Source organism: Falco punctatus (genome assembly GCF_963210335.1).
Source record: "Falco punctatus genome assembly, chromosome: 5".
Classification (NCBI taxonomy): domain Eukaryota; kingdom Metazoa; phylum Chordata; class Aves; order Falconiformes; family Falconidae; genus Falco; species Falco punctatus.
In genome coordinates this window covers 43,661,019-43,685,278 of record NC_137584.1, presented here as the reverse complement: position 1 = coordinate 43,685,278, position 24,260 = coordinate 43,661,019, and the positions used below count along the sequence as shown (strand labels likewise).

The window sequence follows — 24,260 nt, the reverse complement described above, 5'->3', positions numbered from 1 at the left end:
TATTTTTATGTTTATGGAGTGAGTGGGATGGTCCTGTAGCTGGATATAATTCAAGAAAATCTGAAGCTGATGGATGTGTTGCTGTCATCAGTGTTTATGTCCCTGATTTTTTCCATAAGATAAAATAAAGCAAAACATAAAAGAAAATAAACCCTTGTGCTTGGAAATACTATTTTTTCTTTGTTTGTTTCTTGATGATAGCAAATCAAACTTAATTTATGATGTAGTCTTTGTAGCTTGATGGTAAGACGGCTTCCTTCAACACATGTAGGTTATAACCCAAGTTAAATGTTAAGTGGGGATGATCAGGAGGGTGATATAAAATGTGTGCTCCGGGTTTGTACTAGAATGTTAATGTAGATAGGTGAGTGAATGAGGAACGATCCAATGCAAAATCCAGATGCTTCTTGTTTATCTTCTGGAGGCACTGAAACAGTATTCTGCTGATGAGTCCTGAGTTTCCTTTTGTCTGTAGTAATTCTGTGAAGAAAATGAGCATTTCCTTGACTGACATGCATTTTTAACTGGGGCGGAAAACAGGAAAGCTGGTTGAGTATATTTTTGCATGAGAGTCACTGGAGAAGGGAAATAATGTAACTTCTGTAAATTTATTTGGGTCATACGAGGCGCAGTTATTGCTATTTGAGTTTTAGAACACTGCTGGGACTGATGAATGTAAAGATATACTTAAAGACATCTGTGGTAGCACTCAGCTTGAGATTAAGACCACTAAATTCATATGTCTATATACAGACTCGCTGGTGACTGGATGTCTGCTTTAGAGTGAATTGAAGAATTGAATTGGTCTCCAAACTCCACTGAGATGCTGATGAGATCTCTATTGGTTTGTAATGAGACATTAAGCATCCTGTCTGGTTGCTTGGATGTTGATGTCTAGTGTCATTTGAGATACTCTAGAGTTTACTGTCTGGCCTCCAGCTGATGCGCTACAAGAACAAGATTTCTTTTAGCTCGTTGGCCATATCTGTGAGCCCCATCCGTGTGTTCCAGATGCTGTAGGACATCTCAGATGTCAATGGGAAACTGTCCTTAGGTAATGCTTTGAGCATTGCTGTGCCTGAAGACAGCAGTTTGTAGATAACAGGGGATAGCTGTCTTCATCTTGATCTTGTATCCCATCCCTAGCCTGTATTAATGGGTAATGTCCATCTCAGTTTTGTATGAAGTCAAAATTAACTTTGAATTCTGTGACTGGAGAAAATACAAGAGAGCACTTTTATTTGTTTTTACTCTTTAACTTCTCTTCTGACTTACTGATTTTAATTAATTCACAAAATAAAATGCCCTTCTATTTTAAATGTAATTCTGAAGTATTTTTTTTATTACTGAATTATTTTAAAAGCTTTAAAAGAGGAAGCTGTCACACACACCCCCCTCCCTGAAGTGCAGTGAACTATGCTACTGAAGTAGAAAGCTGAACTGATACTTTATGCCTATGTTATGAATTAAGAAGTGATGATGTCTATGGACATTACTGTAATTAACATTAAAAGCTGAGAGCTAGCTGTCCCCTGTGCCTAAAGAATACTTGTGGTATTAAAGAAAAGAATAAGAAATAATGAGCTCCAGAACAAAAGTCTTTGATTGTATTCTAGAAAAATAATCCCGATTAAAAATACTTAACATCAATAGGAGTTTGACCTTTGGTTTCAGTACTTGGGGCTCTAACTGTAAAATTATCTGGCCATTTTATACATTAAATAATGAAAATATTCTAAGGAACAGTAGTTTGCAGTATGTTCCCATAAACTAGGACATTTAACTACTTGTTGGAATACTGTTTCATTATACAGAGCTATAGTCTTAAACTAGTCTAAACTGGAGTAATTGCTTACTTATCAATGGGAATCGTCTTTTATAGAATGATTACATATTAATTCTAATTTTTGTCCCTTGTATATCATATTTTTTCCTGTATCACCAGCTCAACTGGAGCCATGAAATGCTTTTACTAGTCTGCTGTGAAGAAAATGGATTTCAAAACAGTGTAAGAAGTGACTTTTAAGCAATTTTTAATCTGAGTTCTTGAAAATTAAGATGCAGTGTGAGGAAATAGGAGCAAGAGTGAGAAGACAAATTATGAGGTCAGAATTTTATCCATTTTTAAAGTTCTTATTTGTTTACATTTACTTCACTTAGAAGTATATCTGTATTGGGTAACAAATACATTTTTCTACACGTTTGTCACCCATCCAAACAAAAGGTTTCCCCTTTCATTAACTCCCCACACTGCCCTCCCTAACAATGGCTAGAAAATTGAAAACTGATTCTACTTTTCGAAGTTTTGTGATTTTTGCCTGGGCAGGATGATGACACCTGGCCGGGACAACCTAAGCCAAGCTGTTGGAGAGTTAGTGACAAATCTGAGTCCCGTCAGCTGTGAACAGAAATCCAGCGAGGATGTGCCAGCAGTGCCGTCGCGGACTGTGGCACCTGTGTGATACCGTGGGTGAAGCGGACTGCAGGGACTCACTTTTCAGTCATTTTGGTTTTCTGAGTACTAGCAAATAACTGTTGTCAGCACAGCTCCAGTTCCCTTGCTGTGACCTACCACCTGAGCACTCGAAAGGAGCTTAGAGTGGGAACTCCTGGATCTCCTGGGTATTACACATTTCTGATTGCATTTGTTGTGAGTGTAACAACCAAAATCCGGCATTAGAATGGGTGATGTAAATTTTGCCAGAAGGAAAAAAAAACACAGAGCTATTAGATTAAAGGTTTTTGCATGACTGTCATCAGTGTTTGCATTCCCAGTATTACTTCTACCTATAGTGTCTGGTCTGTTAAATCCAATGAACGGCTTAGCCGTTGTGGTGCCAGGTTTGCTGTGTACTGCAGTGGCTGAGGGACACAAATTATCATCTAGACCTTGGGATGACACTGTTGAAGTGATGGCTGATGAATGTGATCTATGTGAGTACAGTAAAACCGTGGGAGGGAATGATTTTGGCAGCAAATGGGACTGAAAACTAGCAAACTTGTGAACTATTAATATTTTTGTCAGCAGTTTTTCAAATGGCACCATTAATATTCACCAGCTTTTCTGTTTACTCTTCTTTCTATAACGCTACAATGTATGTTGTCAGCATTATTGATAAATTAATAACTTTCAACAGTTCATAGACAGTCTAAATAGCATAACATTTTATAAATGTTTTAATGTGGTATTTTACATGCTTTGGGTTATTAAAGCAATTAGAATAATTCTTGATAGCACAATAAAAGCACATCCCACTGTTATGTGGATTTTACTTTTGATGGAAACCGATCTATTTCTAATGGAACACAGAATATTTTCACAGTTCAGAAATCACTGAATCCCCTGAAGTAATGCCTAACAATCATCTGCACTGGAAAGAAATGGCCTCCACAACATCTTCATTTTTGCCTTCTTTTTCTTAAGTCTGTTATATTCCTCATGAGGGAGACAAGATCTGTGAAGCTCTTTCCATTGCTTATCCCTGGGAAGAAAGATAAAGGAAATCTTTTGGACGTTACATATCTAAAAATATATTTTTTCCTAATAACATACTGAATCATACTCAGAAGTAATGTCAAGCCCCTTCAAACTGCCCTGTGACTCAGCTGAGACAACCAGCTGGCTTGCCTAAACTTTGATGGCTACAGAGGTGGTACGAGTATGCAATGACTTCCTGAGAGTATTGCTAGAAACCCTAAACAGTAATGCCCCCGAGGCAAGAGAGAGCTTTTGCAGCGACAAATCTCTTAATGTACTCTCGTCTCAGAAGTTCATATAATTTTGGGTGGTGCAGGGCTGGGCTGGGCGTTACGGGGTCTGCCCAGTGCCGCCGCTGGTCTGCGGCATGTGCGTGGTGGCAGGAGGAGGAGTGGGACCACAGCGGGGATCCCGGTGCTCCTGACGCCACATCTGCACAAAGCTTTGCAGGGTGCCGGTTGTTAGATGTGTCGTTCCTCTGGACACCAAATAATTTCTGTGTATCAATTATACATATAAAGTACATTGAGCGTGGCTCAATGTGCTTCTGGTCAACTCGGTGAATTTGGAAGACTTGAAAAAAAATTTGAAAATAATTTTAAAAACCTGGCAGGACGTGCATAGCTGAGTTGGACCATGGGTTGTGAGATGGCCGAGGGAGAGAAAGCTGCGAAGACTGGCTGCTGCTTTGTGGAAGCACCTTGCTTTTGTCCACATACCAGGAGCTCGTGGCTTGCCAGGTGCGTTAGAAATAAACCTGAAATGAGGGTTCGACTCAGAAAAGCTAGTTATTTAACCAGGGAGGGGGCAACAGGACTCAACAAGCTAAAGGGGAGCTTAGCATGCTGTCTGGCTGGTCTTGTGAGTTTTATCTGGACTTTTTTCTGAATTTTTCTGTACCATTCTGCCGTTCGTGTGTGGCATTTGGAACAGGCATTTGATTGAGAATTATTTATTTAGAGGGATGATTGTTTAGGAATGAGTATTTCATTAATAAAATGGCAGCAAGCAGAGGCTGACTAGCTGCTGATGGGAAGATGAGCACCTTTTATCAGCTGGCTGGTAGTGGGTAATATTTGCTTAAAACCACTGTTGCTGTTTTAAAACGTGTTTTTTCATAGGTGTGTCGCTGCACAAAATTATTTCCTTACTTCTTAAGAAAAACTGTGTCATTCTGGGAGCAAAACCCAAGGAAGAATGGGAACCCTCGCCTGAGGAGTAAACATATTTATTTGTTCTGTTTTTCTCTGTGGGAAGAACAGACAAATGTTGATAGTCTAGTAAATATGAATTGTATGTGGGATATCACTGTTAGGGAGCAAAACCCATTGTTGCTTCTAATTTCTCCTTCTGTATTACTGTGCCTCCCTGTCCCTTGTCTGTTTTTCTTCTGGAGGTCTTCAGCCCTTTTTCCTGCCTCTTTACTCTTTAACATTCAGGCTGTCAGTGAGGGAGTAAAGTTCTGTCTCCATTGGAAAGCAATTTGCTGGTGTTGCCAGCTGTGAATGAAATTGACTGAGATTGTGAAATCCTGGGCAATTTAGCTCGCAGCTGGGATGACGGGGAAGGGGCAGCAATTGCTTTTTCACCAAAGATGATGTTCCAGTTGGCTTACAGATATTTATTTCCTCTTGGTTTTTTACATGCATTTATGAGGTGCCCTGTAATTGCTGACATTTCGTAGCAGAGTTTATCTAAAGATAGCAGAAGCTCTTTTTCAAAAGCAGAGACTGGGTACTCAACCTTGTTGCTGTTTAATTTACCAGGAGGGATCAAATTCAGGTATTTGGCTGTTATTGGAAGACCTTCACTAAGAGAACTCCATAATTTACAGCTGGTGAAACTGTTGAACCAGGGACTTGTGTTTGCAGTGTAGACCCATCCTTCCTACCCTTCCCATGGTTTTTCACAGGCACAACTCCTGGGGCGGGTTAGCCTGGCCAGCCTGCAGCTTACTTTTAAAGAAAAAAAAGCCTTGAAACGAGAGAGTTTTCGGTCTCCAAATATGAAAGCTAACACCTTCAGATAATTTATTACCACCAGCTTGTTTGGTGTTTGCTTGCTCAGTGTATAACTGTAGATCTGAAACAGGTAACCTGTAAGTCAGAAAAATCTGAAATGAACAACTGCATAGTTGTTTCGATTCAAGCAAAATCAATGAATGGTAAAAAATACATCATTTAAAACAGTAGCAAGCTGAAGCCATTAAGTTAAAAATTCTACCTCTGTCTTCAATAATTTTATAAATGCTGAGAGATAGCAATGCATGTTGTCATGCTTAAGTGCTCTGGATATTTGCAAGATGATTTTAAAAATGCTTCTCAATATAAAAATATGGAGAATCCTATTTAAAGGATAAAGAATGATTTATTAGAAAGGAAACTTGAATGTAGCTCTAATTTCTTTGAAGTTTCTGTCAGAAACACAAGTATTTTATTTCCCAAGAGTAAATAGAGATTATCAAATTGCTGCTGTATTTTCCCGTATATAATTTTCTCTCTGCAAGAAAAAATGAAAAACAAAGAAATGAACTGTGTTTGTCTTCCCAGGGAACATGCTAAGAGCCTGGACCGAAAATCTCTTCTTCCCTCTTTTAATGCTTGTACTTTGGGAAATTTAATTTCAGCGAATCAGGTACATAATCCTTGCTGTTTTTCAGAAGTTTAATATATGTCCTTTTGTGAACTATGATAAAAATTGAGTCAAATGTTGTAGATGTTGACAAGTTATAAGAAATACGGTTTCCTCTTTATTGGTCCAATGGAAATCATAGTTTGTAAGTTTAAATGAAATGTCTCTTTTCTTTGATATACAAAAAAATAATAACAGAAAAGATGGTTTTAAGCATGTAAGAAGATGAAAAAGGGAAAACATGCATTTCAGTTTTAATATAGAGACAAGAAAATGTAGAAATAAAAATTAATAATGAATTAGAAGCTCACTCTCTTCTCTCCCTCCTTCCCTCCTTCCTTCCCTCTTATTCCATGTCTATCTGTCTGTCTGTCTATCTATCTACCTATCCATCTACATATGCACCTATAATTTTAGCTAACTGAGTGAAGAGCAACAGGAATGGGATTGTAGCATTCATGCAGAAAGTCATCAGCTGTGGGCCAGCAGCAAGACTCTCCGTGGCTCTGCCTTGCAGTTTAGGGGCTGGATGCTAGACGCTAGCATTTATCTGTGGATGTTGGTGGGCTTCTAGAGCCTTCTTTATTTACAATTTTTTTGGGTTTTTTTGTTTGTTTGTTTATCTAGCTTCCCTGGGACTGCCTTTTCAAAAATTTCCAGAACAGTTATATCCAGTGCCTTTACTTTCCCAAGGTGAAGATCTGATAAGGAGGATAGGCATCTTCCCTAATAAAATAATTTCTTTAGTGTTCCTTCTTTCTGCATTCCAGCTGCCAGCTTGAAGGGTTGGCTGTACGCAGACCATTCCTAAATGCAGCATTAACTACTGCTTTCACTGCAGAAGACTGAATTGCTCAGCTTCCTTTAATACTGAGTTGCTTCGATCTGGTGAGATAAAAGGAGAAAAAAAGCTTCTCAACTATATTTGCGGTCCAGGTAATAGGGCTATCCAGTATGAGTAATGTTTTACAAATGTACAAAGTCAAGCTTCAGCTGAGAATATAAACACATTTAAATAAATTTTAGTAACAGCAGATCACTTTAATACATTTCTTCAAATGCCTGCAATTTCAGTTTCCAAGCAGGTGAAACGATACTGCTCGGAAAAGAAAGAAATCTAAAAAATATTTTAAAAAAACAGTTTAAATAAATAGACAACCCTTCGTAATTCTTGTCAATCTTTGGGCTCCAATAAAACCTGCAGCATTGCTCGTTCACAGAATTTTAAGTCAAAAGATTTTTTTACCCTTTTGACACCCAAGACTTTTTTGAGAGATCCCACTATACTTTGCAGTTTTGTGTTAAGAAGGCTTACACAGGTCCTTCTGGGGCCTCTCAGTAGCTCCGTTACAGTCTCAGCCTCAACTTTTGAGGCTGGCAACTCATCCACCAGGGTTATGAATTTTATGTTTATAATCTAGTAACCAGATATGTTAGCTAAAATGAAATTTTCTGACAATTTTGTTATGGTAGCACCATGCAGCTGTTGTGCCTTTGATTTGACTTTGTTGTGGGAACACATTATTTTAGGTATTTATGTAGCTGACTGAGGTGATGCATTGATTCGGTCTTTCTCAATATTTCTGAGGTGTTGTCCCCCAGCCTGTGGTACTCTAGAATGTGTCTTTCCCGGTTTAAAATTAATATAAGTGAAGTGATGTGAGTTTAGAAATTCTGGATAAATGTCTTAACCAGAATGATCACAGATACAGAGCCCATCGAGACTGTTGTATTTGAGTGGTACCACAAGGGATGGATGTGATGGATGTGCTTCTTTCTCTGACTGGTGCAGCTCTGAAGGGATTCCAGCACTCTGTACATGTGCATATGCTGCCATGTGAATCACAAGGCCACCTTGCAATAAACTGTGCTTTGCAATTATGTGATTTTCATGAATATGTGCTTGTTTCTGAAGCACTGGAATGCGTTTCTGTTGGATCTGAAATGCTTTATTTTGAAAAGTGGATTTATCTTATATTATTTTCACAGTCTAGATTTCTAAGCAGCTGCTGATAAGTAAACTCTGAAAGAAGATAAAAGATATATTTACCAACAATTCCTGGAACTTCTTGAGCACTAACTTAGAAGCTCATCTGTACTGGTTTAAGTCAATTTTGTTAAGATGCTTTAACTTAAAGGTGCCAGCAGTGGCATCATTCCCATTGCTAAGCATTAGTGTTAGAAATTCTCATTCCTAATGCCAAGAGATTCATGGCTCATTATGATCTGGCTTAGTTTAGTAGCCTGTTGTTCTTGTGTTTCCGAGTATTTGTTCTAATTCAAAACAAATGGGATTGCTGGCAACTGAACGGAGACATATGTAGGAAGTAACAATTGGCAACCATGAGTGCATGAGACAAGATTCTATAATTGGAGCATTTAGGTATTAATCCACACAAGCCAATGGACGAGTCCTTTCCAGGTTGTTCTGTACAAGCATTGGAACCAGATTCTCTTCTCAGGCTGTATTTTTGTAGTTGGCATATCACTTGGTTCAGATAATGTTTATACAAATGAAAGTACGAGAAGAGTCATTCCCTACAAAGGCAAACCCTGCTTTCTGCTGCGTGCAGCGTGCTCCTTAGGCAGCAATAGAAACCTTGCATGTATGTTTGAAAATAAAGTCTGGCTAAATCCTGTAAGGCTAGATCTGGACACCCTGCCCTACAAGGAATTGGCGTGCTTGTGAATGATTGCTTTCTTATCTTCACAGTAGAAATACATAGTGAAATATGACATATTTCCCTTTGAATACAGGGAGCGTTAAATTTTATCTTCCACAATTTAGTTTTGGCCATGTACATAAAGTCTTGTGTGACCAAGTTATTTTAGATCATATCTAGAGTAACGATAAAACAGATTATAAAAAATGTATAAGATATAAATTTATTTGCTGTAAATTTTTTAATGGAGCGAGGTGAATGAGAGGGGAGAAAAGTGTATAGTATGTTGTTTCCCCGTATAGATTCAAATGACCTGCAAGCTTAATGAGAGCAATTTTGTTGAATTTATTGGACCATACACACTTACCTAGAGAGCAAATTAGATAAATTCGATCTGTTGTTGTGTCAGAAGAACAAAGATGGTTTAAAATCCCTTTTGCACTTCCATTTCCTAAGTGGGAACAAGTCTGGAACATGTTCTAGTCCTGGCATGGAAGAGATCAGCTGTGTCAGGCTGGTTTATCTCATCAGTAATTGGCCTTTGAGGTAATTATGCGATCCCTGTTCATAGGGACATGCTGTCTCTTTTGTGTTGCCTTCTTCACAGGAACTTTGTGGTCAGGAGATATCCCACAAAAAAGAATGCCCAAGGTTGCTTGTTAGGAGAACTTTACATCCTCTTTGCATCACAGCAGGAATGGGAATAGCAAATTTGGTTTTGCAAACTCATTTAAAATACAAAATGATGTAACAGTCTTTTTTGTTTCTGTGTCAGGGTTTCCTTAACAGAAGATTACGCCTTTGTCACAAACTGCAGTGAAAAGCAGAGATACCTGGGCTAACCTGGAATGAATGAGGGCATTTGCCACAGGCTACGTAGCTTTTACGACACTGGAGTTGGAGCAAAATAAATTGGCTTGCAAGAAGCTCTGTGCTACATAACTTGACTGCTTCTGGTATCTGAGATAGACTGCATAGTTAAATTAAGACTGAGAAGGAGGATATATTACTGTTTGTAAAAGACATTCAGGAATAAGTACAAAGGAGGGAGAAGAATTATTGAAATTGAACCTGCTTTAAGATCAAATGGATATTAATTGCTTCTGAATGAATTTAGAGTGTAAATTAGAACAAGGTTTTTGACATCAAGGGAATGATGTCTGATATCTGGCATGACCTTTCAAGTAGGGCAGGGAGGAAAAGGAACCTAAATTATTTCAAGATGGATCTTGATAAATTAATATAGGTAGTGATCCCAGAGATGGAAATTAAAGTTTATGATTATAATACCATAGATCATAGGCTCAAAGAGACCTCAGAAAGCATCCAGTCCATTTCCTTGCTCCAGCTTATTCTCAATTACCTTTAAATCATTCTAGGCTTATCCAGCCTGATCTTAAATATGATCTCATCTGATGAGACTCTGCTGCCCTGTTACTCTTCCATTCAATCACTAGTCCAACCATTAAAAAGCTTTCCTAATCTCAACTTAAGCCTTTGTAGCACAATTTAAGTTAATTTCTTCTTGTCCTTTCCACAGCAGACTTGGAGAACAAATTAGCATCCTGCCCCTTTATAGCCATCTCTTATGTTCTTGGAAACTCCTGTCCCTTTTCCCAGAATCACGGAGTGGTTGATGGAATATCTCAGTGTTTTCATTCTGATATTAACCCTCAGTTCTTCAAGTCTTTTCCCTGAAAACTTGTCTTCTAGATCTCTGATTGTTCTCATACTCTGTGCTGGGCTCTCCAGGTGTTTCTCTTCCTTCTTCCCATTCCTCCTGATGATGGTCTACCAGTACTGAATGCAACAGAAGGATTATTTTGTGACTCTCAGGCATAGTGCTACTGCTTATTTATCCAAGTTTTAGTGTCATTTTTTCAGTGTGGGGTGTGGTTTACCTCCCAGTTGTCTAGGGGTTTTTCATCAAATACATTCACTGCTGTGGCAGGGTATAGGATGTTAGAAATGCCCTTGATCTCTGCAGCTGTCTTTATGAGATGCTTTTGTGAGTTGCTTCTAATAAATCTCTTATGCTCCTTGACAGGGAATGTTTGAGGTTACTGTGGAAGGGGAAGGGGGGCTGTAAACAGAAAGCTTTGTGGATCCATCTAGACTAAGCTTCTGTTATGTGATTGACTTTGATTCTACTTAGGTGGATACTTCTTATCCTGTATCCCTGGTGCAGTCAAAGCTGGGACAATCCATAAAGCAGACGTAGCCTACAGGCCTCCCCACAGTTGGAATCCACAAGAAGGTTATGAATGAAGAGCTGTGCTGTGTTTAGGAATTGGCGGGGTTGCTCCTTGCCTCCTACCCTGAGGAGTGCACCATACTACCTGCTGTAAACGCAGATTGCTGGGTGAAGGAGGGACAAACAAGCTCTTTTGTGCCATCAAGCTGATGCTATGGAAATCTCTTTCTAAGACAGCAAAATCTGAGGGCACTGTACCACTGGAACTGCTTTGTGGCTGAATGTCTGGGTAACTTTATATTTCAGTTATCAGTTTGATATTATTCTTACCTGTTTTCATTTTAGTGCATTGTCAGCTTGAGGTTGAATCTTAATGGCTTCTTTGTTCTGCATATCAGCAAATGAGGTAGTCTGATGCCACACTGGTGCATGAATTTGTGAACATGGAATAAATAAGGTACTATTAAGCATAACACTCAGAATTCAAGGGCTTGAGAAACTTTGCATATTGCTAAGCTGACAAAGGGTTGTTTTAAAGTGATAAAAGCAGGTGTTTCTTTTTAGTTGCCAAGACTGCTCCCATGTGAGAGGCTAGATAAGTAGTCTAAATTACATCTAAGAAGAAAATTTGCCAGAGCTTAATTACTTTTCATAACAGTGCCAAATAAGAAGGAGAAGAAGGAAAAAACCACCTTGGAACTACATTGTAGTCTAATTCTCCTCGTTTAAAGCCCTGAGGTAGAATTGTTAACTTCACAATAAAACTACACCTTTTCAGTGGTAAAGCAGAACAAATTTATAAGCAATGACTTGTGCTTCTTCTACATTTGGCATTTAGGTAAAAGCAATTTTTTTTTGTACAAAAAATAGAAGTAGTTTTTACAAGGCCTGCAGCTGTGTTGTTTTAGTAGGATATAGTTTTATCATTAATCAATGCTTTTCTTTGATGACTTCTGCTAAGGTTATGGCCGTTTATTCTATCTTTATTGAGAAGAGTGATTTTATTAAGCCTGGCTATTATATCTTGGTGTTCTGTGAGTTAGACCATCGTATCATCATCCTTGCTCTCCTACTCTGGCCAGTTGTGCTTGTCTGTGTGCTGAGTAATTGAGTGTATCAGACTGTTCAGTCAATCCTGCTTAATTCAAGCCTCCCATCACAAAGACTCCATCAGCTTGTCTTCTGCAAGGAGACTTTATCAGTAAGTCAGCAGGAGAAGGGATTAAGACCACAGCCATTTACCCATGTGCCCTGTGCAATGTGCAATGAAATGTCAGTGTCATAACCCCTCAGTTCTATATTATTATTTCCTTAGTAAGGAGGCATTTTGCTGAGAGATCTCTGTCCTTTATTTAAAGAGGCTGTAATGAAACCAGAATTCTTTTACAAGACCAAACCAGGGACTTGTCTATTTTGATATCTGCCTGTGTTTTCAGTATTTTGGAGGAAGATGCAAGAATGAAAAGAAAGATTAAAAAAAATAATCTGGCGTTTTTCCTCATCTCCTGGTAGTTGCTTTAAAGGTGAAACTATAGGAGATGAGATTCTTCACCTCATTTATGTAGATAGACCCTGTTGATTTGCCCCTCCCATATATTTTATCTTTAACCAGTCATCTAATTCCCTCTTAAAAAAGCTAAATTCTTAGTCTGCCCTCATATGAAAGCACTTTCACAAGAAATAGCTGTCTTCTATGTATTTTGGATGTTTTCAATTTTCTATATCATTTTTTATACAATAAAATGGTTAATAGAAAGTTCAAAATTTGAGTGCCTAGAATAGGATCATTGAACTGGCTAATATTACCACTTTGACCCCTCTATAAAGCAACACTTTCACCAACATCACTGCAGGCATGTACTTTTCCCTTTCTAATTGATTATAGTTAGCTTAAAGCCCAGTGATGTGTCTGAGCGGCTGAGATTATTCATTCCAAGACACATTACTGAGATGCATTCATCAACTGGGAATCTCATCTGCTCCTTTGCTGCGTATTCATTTAGATTTATTTGATATCACTGGCAGTTGTAACTAATATCATCTTAAATAATTCTGTTTAGGGCAGATTTTACTCTATTCTTGAGTAGGCTTGTCTCTTGTGAGAGCTCTTAACTTGAAAACAGAATTCCATGTTGAATATAGGTCAGCAGTGTCATGCTGTAAAAGGACAGTCAGGGAACTAGAAAGAGGGATATAGCCTTTAAGGCACAAGAATCTCCAATTCTCAGAAATGGTAAAACCTCTTTCCAGAACCGGGCATTTTAAGAAAGATGTTGACCAGCTGGAGAGTCCAAAGGCAAACAAGAATCATCAGATGCTTTGAATATATGACAAGCAAGGGTGTATGTATGAAGAATACAAGGCTGTGTGAGTGTGTTAGTAATTTTCAGATAGTTAAAAGGATTTTGCAGAGTGGAAAGGAATTTGTGTCCATTATGGAGACAAGAAGATTTCACTGTGACCTGTGACTGGGCTATTGGATGTTAGAATATCTCTGAAGGCGAGGATAGTCACCAGTGTTCTTTCTACATATCAAGCAATATTTGAAAGTGTTCAGATCTTCCACTGGAGAGCAGAATTTGGCCATTTGAAAATCTTTCTCTGTAAATGTATTTCAGGACATTAGATAACAATCTAAGTAATGTTTCTAGATCGCTCTGACAAAGGTACAGGAACCTCATCTGATTTCTAGCAAGTGCTCTTAGTGTTTTCACTGTCACAGGTTCAGGAGAAAAGAACAAGGAAGGCCCAGAGAGAGATGTCTAATTTGGTACATCAGGGAAGGCATGTATATACCTAAGAATGCACTGCTATATGTTGTTAGTAGGGTGCCAATGGCAAAAGAAGCAGCACATACAGGTTGATAGTTCTGGGTCGACATAATCCAGTGGTGTCACCTAAAGTGATGTGCCTTGTCACAAGGCAGAGGGTAGAGAAAAGACAAAAGAGCACCTCAGTGACAGCTGGTAGGATTTCCTATATTCTCATTTTGAATATGCCCAAAGCAATACTTGTGAAATCTCTGTGTCAAATGAGAGGGAAAGAGAGGTGGGAGTTTGTCTCTGTCTCCCTTTGTTTCTCATCAGACATTTGGTCTTTGAACGAGTTTAAATTTGGTTTCAAGTAGTAAGTTTCAATGCAGACTTTTAGTTCAGACAGATCATAATTTTCCATTAAAAATCCACTTTATAAAAAAAATTGGAACCGGTTCCTACTCCAGTACAATCAGGGGGGAAACAGGAATGCACTAAAATCGGAAGCAGTCTCCAGTAGTTGGAGCGCTGCAAAAAGCACCTCTGAGTCGTTCTTCAGGCCTGCATTCCCCTTCGGCTGCTTGCTTGTAGTGGTGTCAGGGTAACAGCACTGCAACAGCACAAAAACCACTTGGTATGCATACGAGCATCACAAAATGCTGGGGTAAATTGACTGAGTTATATATGTTGCTCTTTTGGGAATGCAGAATAAGTTTTGCTGCAAGTTACACGTAGTTGTAGTTGCATGCTACACCTTAGGAAATATAAGCCTTAAGGAAGGACACAACCAATTTAATCATTCTTTTGTTTGTTGTTTCAACTAAATTGCTCTTTCTTGTTATATGTATATATTAGTGCTCATCTTGCTGCCACCAAATGCTTAGTGGGACTGAAGGAAGACTGCTGCAGACAACTGAAGTGAATTGTGAGCTTTAATGTCAGGCTACATCTTGATACGGTGTTGAAGGGTGAATCAATCCATCACTTCTCATTTAAAATAATACGCTGGGCCTTGGTCAAAAATATTACCGAAATAAACAAATGACATGGTTGATGGATCACTCTGTTGCCAATAACCGATGAGAAATGCTTTAGTATTTGTCCTTCGTTTGGCAAAGTCCTCTTTCTTGATTAAAACTGGCAAGTATAGGGAAAAAGGACTTCTGAAATATTGCACCTGATAGATGTTCTGATGAAACGTGTTCCCCAAAGGCTTGAATCCTACCCTTTTCCATAAGAGCTGTGACTCCTTAGAAAGGCTGACTGATTTTAGGAGAGACTGTAAGATGCCTGCTTCTAGCACACTGATGATTGACCAGATCTGGAAACAGTACCTGAGTCATCCCAGCTCACAGCTCAACTTTTTCAGGAAATTTGAATTTGGTGCCAGTTTGCCTTAAATCATTATCAACAAAAGTAACACAGGAACTGCTTAAGAAGCAGCATAGACATCTGTGTCAGGGAGGAGGAGCTGACTGCCCCACGCAGTAACTGGTACCTTCCCCTAGGGCAGGTCACACTCCCTGTGAGTCAGATCCCTACAGCTACAGTTGCTGGGTTGGTTTTGTACTGTCTGTGGAGATCTTAGAGCAAAAGGTGCAGTGTACTACGCTTTGGGGACGTTTCCTCTAGCCTGAAAATTACAGTCAGCATCATTAAAAAAAAGATTAGAATGCTAATCTTTCATTGCCTCAGACTCATTTTCTTCTTAAGGATGGGAAGACTATTTGCATATGCATTGATTAAACTGAATGCATTTGTTGTTTCAGATACATTCATATGAATTGTTACAATTTAATCTAGGCTGTGCAGGGTCTTGAGGGGAAGCAACCAAGTGCAATATATACCTGCATCATTAAAAAGAATTTAAGCGTGATGACAGCTGGAAAATAACGGTACAAGTGATTTCAGGGTGTTCCATATTTATTCCCTGGTGATGATAAATTGTTGTTGGTTTTCTCAGCTTACAAGACAAAAGGCGAGTTTTTCATGTCAGCCTTCAGCCTGGGCTCTGTAAGTCAAGTAAACTCAGCAGACACCTGCCTAACATTAAGCCCTTGTTACCACAAATTTAAGCTTCTTGGATTTATTCATCCGTTTAATCCCCAGAAGTCCCCCTTCAGGTAGGTAAACGTTATCTCCATGTTACTGATGGAGAACTGAAGTGTAGGGCAGGCTGGAAGTAACTTTACAGAAAGTAGCTTTAAAGAAAGGGCTTTTAGACAAGCTACAAGTCTTAATCTCAGAAGTTAGCTGAATATTTTTGATGATACTTTAGGTGATTTGTTCATGGATAAACTGTCTCTGACTGAATTGACCACGTCTTCTGGGACCAAGCATGGTTTACAAACCTTAGTAACACAGGGAGTTAACAGGCGCAATGACAAAGTGCCACTTTTATATTAAAACAGAACTCTTAAGTAGATTTTTGTTAAAACACCATCCTGTTGTGATATTTCGGGAATATGACAAGGGTTAACGGCTGAAGAGCTTATAGGTTTATTGATCACACATAATCCCTAAATGTTTTTTAAACTGTACGTAATCTGCCACTGGAAAACAGCTGCATGTGAGCTGGAAAGCAGCAGCTGTTGGAGAGCTCAGAGTACTATTGCAAGGCAATTGAGAGGGGAAAGTAAAAGAGGTCTCTTTCCCCTGCCAAATACTCTTGTGGCTAAAATCCAGCTATCTACTGAAGCACAGTGGCAACTTAAACAAGAAAGGTCACACTGGAAAACTAAAAGTCATAGGGAGAGAGATGTAAAAATGAAATTACCACATTCTTGCTTTGTTTAATATGCACTTCTTCCTGATCCTCAGCGTAATTAAACCCTCAGTAGGGCTATCAAAAATCATTATATAAAATATATCTGCTAAACTCTCCATCACTTTCTATATTGGCACGTGCACTCACCCTTTCGTTCTTTCCTTCTGATGTCAGACAAACTCAAGGTATGAACTAGATAAAGCCAAACTGAAATACAGGTACTATGCAGTAGGATTATCCCAGAATTTTTACATAAATTAGCCTTTTTTCTGCATGGACTGTTCTCCTGGTAAAAGAGTGGTTAAACCTTGTCCAGAAAGACCAGGAGTTTATAGTTAATTGGAGATGGGTGAATAAGGGGCTTAAAGACCAAGGTCAGGGCTGCATGTTGCTACTTTCAATAGCTAAACTCTAGGACCTGATAAAAAAAATAATTTGCAAGGATTAATTATCTTAAATACGTTGTTTTGATCATTCTCTGAATGCCACCACTAGTTCGGTTAGTTACAGGGAAAGACAGTCATAAAAACTTGGTAAACCCATCAGATTGTTTACTAAATGCAATTATTATTTGCAGTACAGGAGGTCCTGTCATGGAAAAGCCCCTTTAGGCTGCAAGAACAAAATAAACAAATGGTCTATATCCCAGTGGTCTTGCAGAGAGTGCAGCTGTGATGTTCACCCACTAAATAATCATTGAGGAAAAAATTACAACACATTGATTTTTCTGTAAGCAAGAATACTACCCAGAATTTTACTTATCTCAGGAATGCTTTAGTTGCTCCTGAGAATCTCAGGAATGCTTTAGTTGCTCCTGATTCAATCAAATGCTAGAAAACATGCTTTTGCTCTCCTGTCAAGGTAACTTATTGTATTAGATGTTTCCCAAAATATCAAGAGAATTACATATGTATGAGTCTCCAGGAAAGCCTTTGAAGGAAGGATACTAATGTTCTTGTTCTTGAAAGAATATTCTAATATTGTCACAAAGTATTAGTGACATTGCCATTTTTCATTCCCAGCTATGGAGTTTTGTGGGCATTGCTCATATCCAGCCATTCATCAGCATTTGTTAGGGCACTTTAACTTAAATGTGCCACCTTGAGATGCAGTAATCACTGGGGTGGGGGGTGGGGGTGGTCCTGTGGCTGAAGCCTGACAGCCGTTGCTCTTTCAGGTTAGGATGGGGTTTGGTGTGGGGTTGGCACAGTGAAGCAGTTGTTGCAGTGAACCTTCACTAACCCCTCTGGTCAGTGGGAATGCTCGATTTGGTTTTGCTGGATTTTGGGCAATTTTGAGAAGGTCCCTTTCTGTACCAGTGTGTGGGATTGTGTCTTGAACATAATGGTTGTACATAATTGTGCTTTATTGCATTTCCTTCAGGTTGCTGCGGAGTCCACTCTTGACTGAGTCTTGATATTTCTTAATATATGACTTGGATTTAAGTAGTAGCTTAAGAAATCCAGAGCCTGTGTATTAGAATGTCTTTCTTTCTGTGTCTTCTCTCCTTCATAAAGGTAGTGTTCAGGAGTGTGAGAAAAGTGACAAAGGAAATGACTTCAAGCTGTAAATCTGAATTTCTGAAATTTTGGGTTAAAGCTTGCTTGCTACTCAGGAACAAATGCATATTCTATTAGCAGTGGGCAATAATTCTGTGAATAATAACGTGAAGCAATAACTAAGTTATGTCTCTTCAAATGATCTCACTATTGAAACATGGTCAAAATGGTTATTTGCTGTGCAATATTGTCTAAATTGGACTCAGTTACCATATACTGAGATTGAGTGTGTTGTCTCACTGAAGCAGGGTCTGTTAAGGCCAAAGAATGTGTGTGTGTGGCTAGTAAGTAACTTACTGTGGATGCAGCTGAAATACGGGAAACAGCAATAATAATTGCTTCCTGGATTTTAATTTTTCTTCTTGACAATGTTTCAGTAGTAACATAGCAGAGTTTAATCATTGTCGATTATAGGTCTTAATTAAAAGCTAGTAAGCACTTATTACTGAGATAGTGGAATGGAAATAGTTACCTGATGATTTAAGGGCTGTTTATAAGAGTAAGTGCTCCTGAATAAATACAAAACTTTTCTCCTGAGATTAAAATTGGAAAAGACCATAAGAAATACATGGCAGACATTTCATTTTTGAGGATCTTGCTTTTGTTGTAGATTGGCTTAAATTTTTTTGCAGTTAATAATGTTTGCAAAGTTGTATGTTCAACTGCAGGAGTATTTTGTATAGTTTGTGGATTGCATGTGTAAAATAGAAGTTTATGCAAACAAAATTAATTTTAATAGATCACAATAATTTTTCCGTGTAAATAATCCATTGTAGATATCATCAGTTTAATTACATATGCAGATTAAAAATCCTCATTTGAAGACAAGCTTCTGAATATTCAATTTATATTTATGTTAAAATCTGTTGAGACTTACAGTAGTTTTATAATTAACAATGGGAGAACCATAAAAGTCTTGACGTTTTATTTAGTTAAGTACCAGAAATATGGATGTTTATCCATCCTACACATACCTTTCAAGTTTTCTTGCAAAATTTCTCGTTCTTCAGGCCTTGAGGGAAGCTAGATATGTATTGTAATTCTGCGTTTGCTTCCCACTAGACTCCACAAGAGCAGACAAAAATGAGCGGAAAATTAGTCATTCATTTTTGTGTTTCCTCACAGAAGGGCAGTTTAAGTTGGTTTGGTTTTTCTTAGTCCACTATCCTCATTATAGAGATAGCTACAAAGCTGGAAGAGTTCTATCTGTTTGACTTATTACTAAAATGAGTGAGTTCTGGATCATGGGAATCTTTTAGGTCTCCTTTTTTTCATGCAAATTGCTTGAATCTTCAGAGTTTTCTTATTCTAACCTGCGATGTTACTAAGCCTCTACTGCAAGCTTAATGATGGATGCCTTGGAGACCTGTGCTACTAATTATGCTCTGAATTTTTTTCTCAGACCGTCTAGCTCTTTGCAGTACCTTAGGAGCTTGATCCCCAGCACCAAACATTACCAGCTCAGCTGTAATGAAATAAGAAACTGTTTACTGCATGGCATGAAAAAGCTGCACTTAGCAGTGTTTGTGCGATGATGCTAACCAGGTTTGGAGCTGGAATGCCGCTGAACTTGGCAGTTTCCTTGTTAAGATATTTCAGTCAATTCCACTGCAATGTTTTCTCAATACTAGAATACTGCCAAACATCTGGCTGGGAAGTTGCCCTCGGCAGCTGGAGCATGTGACTGTCAAGCTGAAGCACGAGCTGGGTGTTACCGCTGTGATGAACTTCCAGACCGAATGGGACATTGTTCAGAATTCCTGGGGCTGCAACCGCTACCCGGAACCCATGAGCCCTGAAGTCCTTATGAAACTGTATAAAGAGGAAGGGCTTGCCTATGTCTGGATGCCAACCCCAGACATGAGCACTGAAGGTAATGCTCAGACCACTCTTGCAGTAAATTAGTAGTAAAAAACCCTCTGAGTTACTGATCTGCTACTTGCTTGGCTGGTTTGGGGTTTTTTGTGCGCAAATTTTGTGTAAAAACATAGCTAACACAAGGTATAATGTCTCTCTGTGTTGATTCTAATGAATTGTTCATATTTTCTTGTAGGCAGAGAGGCCATCTAAGGTACTTTGTGTCTGGCAAGATATGTGTATTTGAATTTAAAGCTGTCCAACATAGATAACTGCTTGACTGCTTTTGCTTTCAGCCTGAATTCAGCCCATCTAATGAAAATATGTTGTGTAGGTAGAAGACAGCAAGCCTGCACAGCAGGACAGCTTGCCATCCTTGCTGGTTAAAAATGGAGAGACAATACTGTATGTCTGTCTCTGCTCTTCCCTTCCCCCAACAAACAGCTTTTCTTTAACTGTAGTATTCCAGTCTGGTGCATCTCTATGGAGTAATTGATGTAATTATTTGTAACTAATTCAGAATATCCATAGCACCTGATGTTGTAAAATAATTATTTTTAATTTTTAATTTTTCTGTTGGAATGCTCAGTTCAAAATCCTATTTCCAACCAGTAGATTAGAGTGTGTGTGTTTTCAAGTGAGTTGCTTACCAGCAGAAGAGCGTGCTTTCAGTAGGGTGAAATACTGCTGCCACAAATAGAAAATTGTCATATCAGTAATAAGACATCAGGGAAGACAGGAGATCTTAAAACAGGGATTTGAAGGGTCTTAATGTCAGTGCTCATCTGTGCCACGAGGAAGAGTAAGGCTCTGATATTTGCAGCTTCAGTTCCTGGGAAGAAGTTCCCGTAACAGGGAGAAAGGCATCAGGAAATATGTTTATTCATCCCTTTGGGAGTGAGAAAAACTATAAACCTATTCTGTGTTGTTTAACCATGTGCTAAGTACACAATTAAATCATAACAGTATTAAGTAGCACAGGGAAATATTCTTCTGCTCTCCCTCCCTCACTTACTATTGACATAATGGCCTTCATTACAGTGTTTTGGAAAGCAGCGGTACGTAGGTAACGTCAAAAACCTCTGGTACTTAAAAACATTTCGTTTTTGGTTTGCTAACTTTAATGCCATGCAAGATGTGCTGTTTGATGTAATTTGCTGCCTTGTCTCAGTCCCTGTGAAAACAAATATGCCACACACATCCGGTGTTAATCAGAATGTATATTTAGAGAAGAATTAGGGCATTTTACAGATTTTGTGTGATCTGAATCTATGTTGCAAGAAAAAACAAAGTTAGAGTAAAAAGTCATTAAAAAAACCAACCAACCAACCCCAGAATGTGTTGAGTTTGCCATTATGATTCATAGTTCATCAGGCTGTGCAGACATAATCTCAACTGTAAACCTGGCTTTCTGAAATGCAAATGAATGTGCCTTGTTTATAACCTTAGGAAGAATACAGATGTTGCCACAAGCTGTCTGCCTCTTGCACGGGCTACTGGAGAACGGACACACTGTCTATGTTCATTGCAACGCTGGTGTTGGCAGGTCTACGGCTGCTGTCAGTGGCTGGCTGAAGTACGTGATGGGATGGAGCCTGCGGAAAGTGCAGTACTTCTTGGCTTCCCGGAGACCGGCTGTCTACATAGACGAGGAAGCTCTGAATCGTGCTGAAGATGATTTCTACCAGAAATTTGGGCATCTTCGTTCCTCATGCAAAATACAAGAGTAGAAAAGCAGAAGAGGAAAAGGAAGGTGAAGAGGAATCCTTACATTTGAACCCCAAGGACTTAGAAATCATGAGTCAGGCACCTGCCTCTCCTCTTCAGTTTATAAACTCCTCGTAGAAGTCGTGAGAATTTTGTTTCAAAATTGCCTTTGAGGGTTTTTTTATTTGCTTTCTTTAAGCTGATATGATTTATTTTTTCAAGCCTTTTGCTGTAAGTACAAGACCTAGAAACTCTGCAAAGGGAAACTTAAGATTTTCTTTTAACTGCTTGCCTACAGGACCTGAGTTTTCAGGGTAGGCACTAAGACTTGAGATGAAATGGTTAGACTTAGCAATATTCAGTGTCAAGAAAGAAAAGGCATTTTCACAAAAACGGATACAAAGGTTGACTGGATTAAGGTTCAGGCTAGGATGGAGCTGATCATCGTCAAAGCTGCTCAGTTATTTTAGGTGGGAGCGTACATTATTGAAGTCTTCTCTAGTAATTTGGTAGACAAGTGGTATTAATGAGAAAAACCAGAAGGAAACTGATTTCTCAACTCAGTTTCTTAAACAAAAAGCTAATGTTTAATGCAGTGAACTAAAATTTGCTCTCTTTGCCTATCTAGTTAATGTTAAATATTAGACGTTACAGCTATGTCCTGTTGTGACATTGGGGTTATGCTAGGATGTAGCATGGGGAGAGGAAACACCTCCACTTACTGCAGTATTACTGTTTTACAGGGAAGGACTACTATTTATTCATTATCCTAGGCTGTGAGACCTCTAAGTCAAAGATACATTTTGCTCTTCTAGTCCGTGCAGTGCCGTAGGGTGGGCTCCCTAGGTGCCAAGTCAATCTAAGCCGTAACCACTGGGCTACAACAGGACTTATAGGAACTGTGTGATAAGCCTCTGCACATGCCTGGCACCACAGCCTCTGTGTTGCTGACCTAGATTAATTTCTTCACTATAGCAAAAGTCTCTCCTTGTGCAAGCACTGTGTGGGTGTTCACAGATGCTAGATTTCACTGACTGAAGCTAATGCTGGGCTGTCTCTGGAATGAATGAAGCCAATACATTCATCTACAGAAGGAAAGGGCAACTCTGAGGGGGGTTTCTCAGGAGCTTACCCTCAGCAGGCTAATGTTGGCTTTGCGGGTGATCCTTAAGTGTTTTCTGGTGCTGCTTAGTCCCTTAGCTGAACTAAGCAGTGGCACCAACAGCTTCCAGCCCTGCTCAGGTAAAACCAGTCTGCTGTGGGTTCAGCCCAAGAGAGAAGGGAGAGCAAGAGTTTACTAAGGAACAGAGGATGAAGGATGCATAAACATTAAGAAACCTAATTTCTATAGGCTTATTCTTCAGTGAAAACTCTTTTTTTTTTTTTTCCAGCCAACTTGTTCCTCTAAAGACCTAGTCAGTGCCAGAGTAGTTTAGTTGATATATATTGATTATCTGAACGCTTAATGGAGAAACTAGTAGGTATGAACTGTTTATGGAGAATGTCCAGAATAATATAATACATTTTATTTATCCTATACTTCAATCATCTTCAAAAGGAAAAACATTTATTTAAGTTATATGTGTGGTTTTGATCATGACTTTGTTTCTGACTTTTTTGAAATAACACTGCTGTTTAGAAAATGGATGAGAAAAGTTCTCTATTAAATAAAAACATAATGACAATCCCAGCAGCCCATTTTGTCATATATCTTTGGCTCCCAATTTCATGAGTAGCAAAACAGATCATGACCGATATTTCTATATAGAGGTGGGATCAGCCACTTTAATGGTAGCAGCCCATTTCTTATCTGCTATACTGTGTCAGTTTTGATGGACTGTTGAGGATGAAATCTCAAAGAACAACACAGCAAAGATGTGTGGATGATATGGCATCTCTGGGACCTCTGAAGACAAAAAAAGGGTTTCTTCTCCTAGCTCGATGCAGAGAGCAGAGGGAGCGTGTCAGTGCTGCTGCCTGGCTGTCGGGCTTTCATGCAAATGTCCAGAGCTGCAGGCTGGCTGCCCAGGAGTTACCTTGTTTTGACTGAGTTTTAAGTAAAAATGGTGAGGTTTTGCTACTGTGTGACTCTCAAAATCAAGTGCTGAGAGGAGGGTGATGGCGTAAGAAGTAGAGAGTAGAACCTGCTTAGGTTTTACATTTCTGTTGAGATATATTTGGAACCCCATGCTTAAAACGTGTTTCCAAGCATCCCCGACAGACAGTCCTTTTCATCAGATGCAATTTGTAATTTATGTTGGAAGAAGTACTTGTGGGTTTGATTCTTGTTTCATAGCTAACTATATTTCTCTTTTAGGTCTCTTGGGACTGAACAGTGTAACATGGCACAAACAAGTTTACAACTAAATAAGTATAGCTACGCCTTATCAGCTATTTCGTAATTCTGATTTTATCCACAATGGAAGCAGACTGGTGCTTCGTTTGTAGGGTGAAATTCAAATGTACAGAAACCACAGATTCAAGAAGTGCCTAGCAAGGGGTTGTTGATTCATTGCTTATTGTCATTTCAGTTTGCTTGTCTGCTGAAGTGCTGGGGGACTATATGATATACAGATTGCGTTAGCTGGTGAAGTGCATGAAAACTACTTGCCAACGTCACGATAATAAAGAATGCAAAGAGCTCCTATGGC

General features: G+C 38.9%; 1 protein-coding gene across 5 annotated transcripts in view; it reads left to right on the top strand.

The window, feature by feature from the left end:
• The window catches only part of EPM2A (EPM2A glucan phosphatase, laforin), a 42,784-nt gene extending 18,526 nt beyond the window's left edge, over positions 1-24,258 (top strand). For 2 of the 5 annotated variants that reach the window (XM_080390603.1, XM_080390605.1), the window contains 2 exons: positions 19,677-19,918; positions 21,352-23,299. In XM_080390603.1, the coding sequence (XP_080246729.1) occupies positions 19,677-19,918; positions 21,352-21,632 (523 nt within the window). In that variant the 3' untranslated portion in view covers positions 21,633-23,299. Of the gene's footprint in view, positions 1-1,989; positions 11,256-19,676; positions 19,919-21,351; positions 23,300-23,926 lie in introns of those variants that run through there. The other 3 variants (XR_013928653.1, XM_080390604.1, XM_080390606.1) reach the window with 3 other exon arrangements.
• The last annotated feature ends 2 nt before the right edge of the window (positions 24,259-24,260 follow it).